The 3,965-nt window shown below is 49.2% G+C and overlaps 1 protein-coding gene across 1 annotated transcript in view; it reads left to right on the top strand.

Moving 5' to 3' along the window:
* Positions 1-87: 87 nt before the first annotated feature.
* Positions 88-3,965, top strand: part of RRP36 (ribosomal RNA processing 36) — a 69,832-nt gene continuing 65,954 nt past the window's right edge. Inside the window, exons 1-2 of the mRNA XM_069236425.1 lie at positions 88-490; positions 2,627-3,173. Coding sequence (XP_069092526.1) covers positions 377-490; positions 2,627-3,173 — 661 coding nt within the window. The 5' untranslated portion in view covers positions 88-376. The remainder of the gene's footprint in view (positions 491-2,626; positions 3,174-3,965) is intronic.

Genomic DNA, 3,965 nt, shown 5'->3' with positions numbered 1-3,965 from the left:
GCTACACCAGGCGGCATTGGCTCGTGCGTGTCACGTGCTCCCCCCGCGGCCGCTAATGCGCATTTCCGGTCTGCGGAGCCCGGCGCCAGAAGGCCGCGCGCCCGTCGCGATAGGAGGCGCCATGTTGGAATTGGCGACCTTCTGCTTTGACGGTGCGCCTACATCCCAGAAAAAAAACAAATGTTTTCCTAATCCTTGAATCTTTATGAAGGGTCATTTTGTGTAGGAATATCACCTCGTTCAAATACTGTATAAACAATGATAGTCCTCCTGTAAAGTGACCAGTAAAGGTTGGTCTGTAACGTCGTATTGTCGTCGCACAGGGCAGATCCCCCCTCCCGCGCACACCACGCAGCGGCTCCGTGAGACGCAGCCAATGACGTGGGCGCTCGCCTGTGACGTCAGCGCCAGGCATCCGCAAGGGATGCTGGGCCGAGGTCAGGCGCCGGAGTCCCTGAGCCAGGCAGCGGCGGACGGTGGGAGTTTGTCGGTGAGTGCGGGGACGCGAGAGCGGCTGTACCCCCGGGGGGTGAGAGGAGAGGGGGCTGTACCCCGGTCTGGCCGGGCTCCCCGGCTGTGAAAGACACTTTGTGGCTGCACCTATGCAGAATGGTTGTCCCTCGTGGTCGCTTCACTCGTGGCTTTCTCTCCTCCGCTTGCCGCTCCTGGAACAGGCGCCCCTTGTCTTCCTTTTCATTGCCTGACTTCTACCCGCTGACTACTTGCTTTTAGGGAATTGCCTTTTACTTTTGTTCAGCCCTCCGTGGGTGTGCATGTGTTTTCCAGCTTTCTCTCTCATGTGTGCCCCCTCCAACCGCACAGATACCCACAATCCTGAAATAAACACGTGAAGCCGTCCTTTCTTGGTGGGACCCACTGCATGGGGAGTGCTTTTGCACACGTAATGAATACATTTTTTAATTTATTAATCTGAGGGGCATCTGCCATCTTAGATCAGTCCATATAAACAAACATTCAGACTGGCACTGAACCATTCTGCAGGCTTGTGAATGGTGCGGCCGTTGCTGCACAGATTAGCAACAAGCATTGCCAATCCAATAAATACAACTGTCAAGATGTATTGGCTTTGACAAGGCTTGTTTTGTTTCTTGTGATAAAATAAATGCTGTAGGAAAGTACCCTCCTTTTGGCATATTACCCTCAATTTCTGCCTCACGTCAGTGTGTTTGTGTCACTGGGATCTTTTTAGCCAGGGCCCCAGTGCTTATGCTCTCTCTCCTCTGTAACTTGTCATTCCAAACTGCTAACCCAGTATTTCATCCCAAATTGGCACACTGGTGCCCCTTCTAATTCTCTAGTATATGTTACCTAGGTACCCAGGGCATTGGGGTTCCAGGGGATGGCTATGGGCTGCAGCATTTCTTTTGTCATCCATAGGGAGCCCATGCAAAGGCTCCTACAGGACTGCCATTGCAGCCTGCGTGAAATAATGCGTGCACCCTTTCACTTCACCAGGTCACTTATAAGTCACCTGTATGTCAGTCCTTCCAAACCTGAAGACTAGGTGAAGAGTACCTTTGTGTGAGGGCACCCCTGCGCTAGCTGAGCTGCCCTCACGTCGCCCAGGACCAATTTTCAGGACTTGAGTGCGGGGATGCCACTTTATGCATGCACTGGACATAAGTCAATACCTATGTCCAGCTTCACAATGGTATCTCCAAATATGGCCATGTAAGGTGTCTAACATCTGGGAATTTGTACCCTAATACTGATTCTAGTATTGGTTGTTCAATCCCATGCACTCTGGTGGCTCCTTAGAGGATCCCCAGTATTGCCATTACAGCCTTCTCAGGTTTCCCAGGCAGCCCCAGCTGCTGCCACCTCACAGACCGGGTTCTGCCCTCCTGTTGCTTGAGCAGCTCAAGCCCAGGAAGGCAGAACAAAGCATTTCCTTTGGGAGGGGGGTGTTACACCCTCTCCCTGTAGAAATAGGTGTTACAGGCATGGGAGGGGTAGCCTCCCCAAGTCTCTGGAAATGATTTGAAGGGCACATATGGAGCCCTCCTTGCATAATCCAGTATACAACGGACATTTGAACTGGTTTTCTTTAACAAGATTACGTTTTTTGTCTTAAATTTATTTCAGCTTTCTGTAAATACAAATAATCAGAGCAGTTTGTGTTCAGGAATGGTGCACATGGAGTTGATCATTATTGTGCTCCAAGAGAAGAATTCTTGGTTGAGGATCTCAGGAAACGATCTTCTTTGAGGACATTTCGCTGTAGCCTTTTACCGCTGTCTAGTCAGACCGTGCAGGCTCATACATATATATCAATCCTACGTACCAGGACAGCACAGCAAGCTTAGCTTTTGAGAACTTGGAATCTGTGTGAGAAGCACAACACAAGCTGAGATTCTGTGTAGAGGGAGAGCCGGGGTCCTCCATTTCCCAGATGCTTCACTAGTACCTTTTTATATAAGTCTTTATTTCTCTAACAAATCACTTTTAATCACTGAGGTGCTAAAGCACTGGGTATGAGGACATAGGTGCTGCTGTTATTTGCTCGCACTCCGGTGTTTTCTGCTGTGTTTAGTTAGAGCTGTATACTTGGCTTGAAGAGCACCCTTGCTATTGCACCCTGACATATCTTGATTTTTCTTCACAGGTTGACATGGGCCTTAACGTGAAAGAGGGTTCCCTCAGAAGGAAGAAGAAGCACACGTCTGGGGAGCAAACGCCATCCGATCCTAATGACGTACTAAAGGAGGGAGCAGACGGGGAGATTTCCGAGGTACCCCAGAGTGAAGTTCTCCAAGAGCCAACGAATAACCGGCAGGTTGAGTTTGTGGAGGCTGGTGGGGAGAATGCCCTGGAGCCCATTGCACCCAAGAGACGACTACTTTCCCGAAAGAAGCCCCACAAGCACATCATCAAAAAGAAGATAGAGCATGACCCTGGATCCCACTCTCCAGGTGGTGACCCTGCTCTGCCAAATCATCCTGACTCCAGACCCTCGAGCACCGGCCCCAGTGATGAGTCGGACAGCGATGACAGTGGCAGCACCACTGGAAGTAGCACAGAGACCAGCTGCTCGGACAGTGACGAAGACAGCGAAGATGACGGAGACAGTGACTCCTCTGTAAGCAGCACAGAGAAACCACCTGCTCCCCCTGATCCAGGCCAAACATCACCAGATAATCCTATACAGAAAGGTAACGAGGGCCAATAAACACTACCACCAGAGTCTGCTTGTGCCAGTCTTCTGTCAGTGAGGATCTGTCTACAGAGTTTAGTAATTCACAAAAGACAGCCTAGGTCAGTCCTTCTTCTGTCAGAGAATGTCTACCCATAGAAGTTTAGTAATTCTCTAAAGTCTGCCTGTGCCAGTCTTTAGTCACTGGGCCTCTGCTAACAGTTTACTAACTCACCATGGTATGCTTGTCCGATGACTCCTACGTGTACTAAGAACACTATCTTCCTGTGTTCTGTCAGCTCCCACTTGACCATGTAGTTTAGTGACTCACCACGTATGTTTGTGCCAGTTTGTCTCTGCAGCTTACTCTTAACTTGCCACGTCTTCTTGTGCTGTTTGTTCTTCTGTCAGCGGGCATCTTCTCTGAGCTTAGGAAATGCCCACAGCCTATTTGTGCTGTTCTTCTGTCAGCGGGTATCTTCTCACAATTTAGGAAATGCCTAAAGTAAGTTTGTCTGGGTCATGTCCAAGTACAATACATATGCTTACATGCAAAGTGCGAAGCATATTGACTCTGTTATCCTCATAATAGTATTTGTTAGCCACTCCTTACCCTCTCCATCAATTTGACTATTTCCAGTAGTTTAAGTAGTTTAGGACTGTTTAAACGACAACAAAACGTACTCATCAACATGCATGTTAATGCCAATAGTGCAGGACAGCGACCTGCGCTTGTTTTTTTGTTATAGGGAAGGCAGTGTCTGTCGGTGTGTGAAACGGCCACTCTCTCCTCTGAGGAAAGTGGTTGTGA

Source organism: Pleurodeles waltl, chromosome 5, assembly GCF_031143425.1.
Source record: "Pleurodeles waltl isolate 20211129_DDA chromosome 5, aPleWal1.hap1.20221129, whole genome shotgun sequence".
NCBI classification, from domain to species: Eukaryota; Metazoa; Chordata; class Amphibia; order Caudata; family Salamandridae; genus Pleurodeles; species Pleurodeles waltl.
The sequence above is the reverse complement of the archived record's forward strand: the minus strand, read 5'-3'. Positions and strand labels throughout refer to the sequence as shown.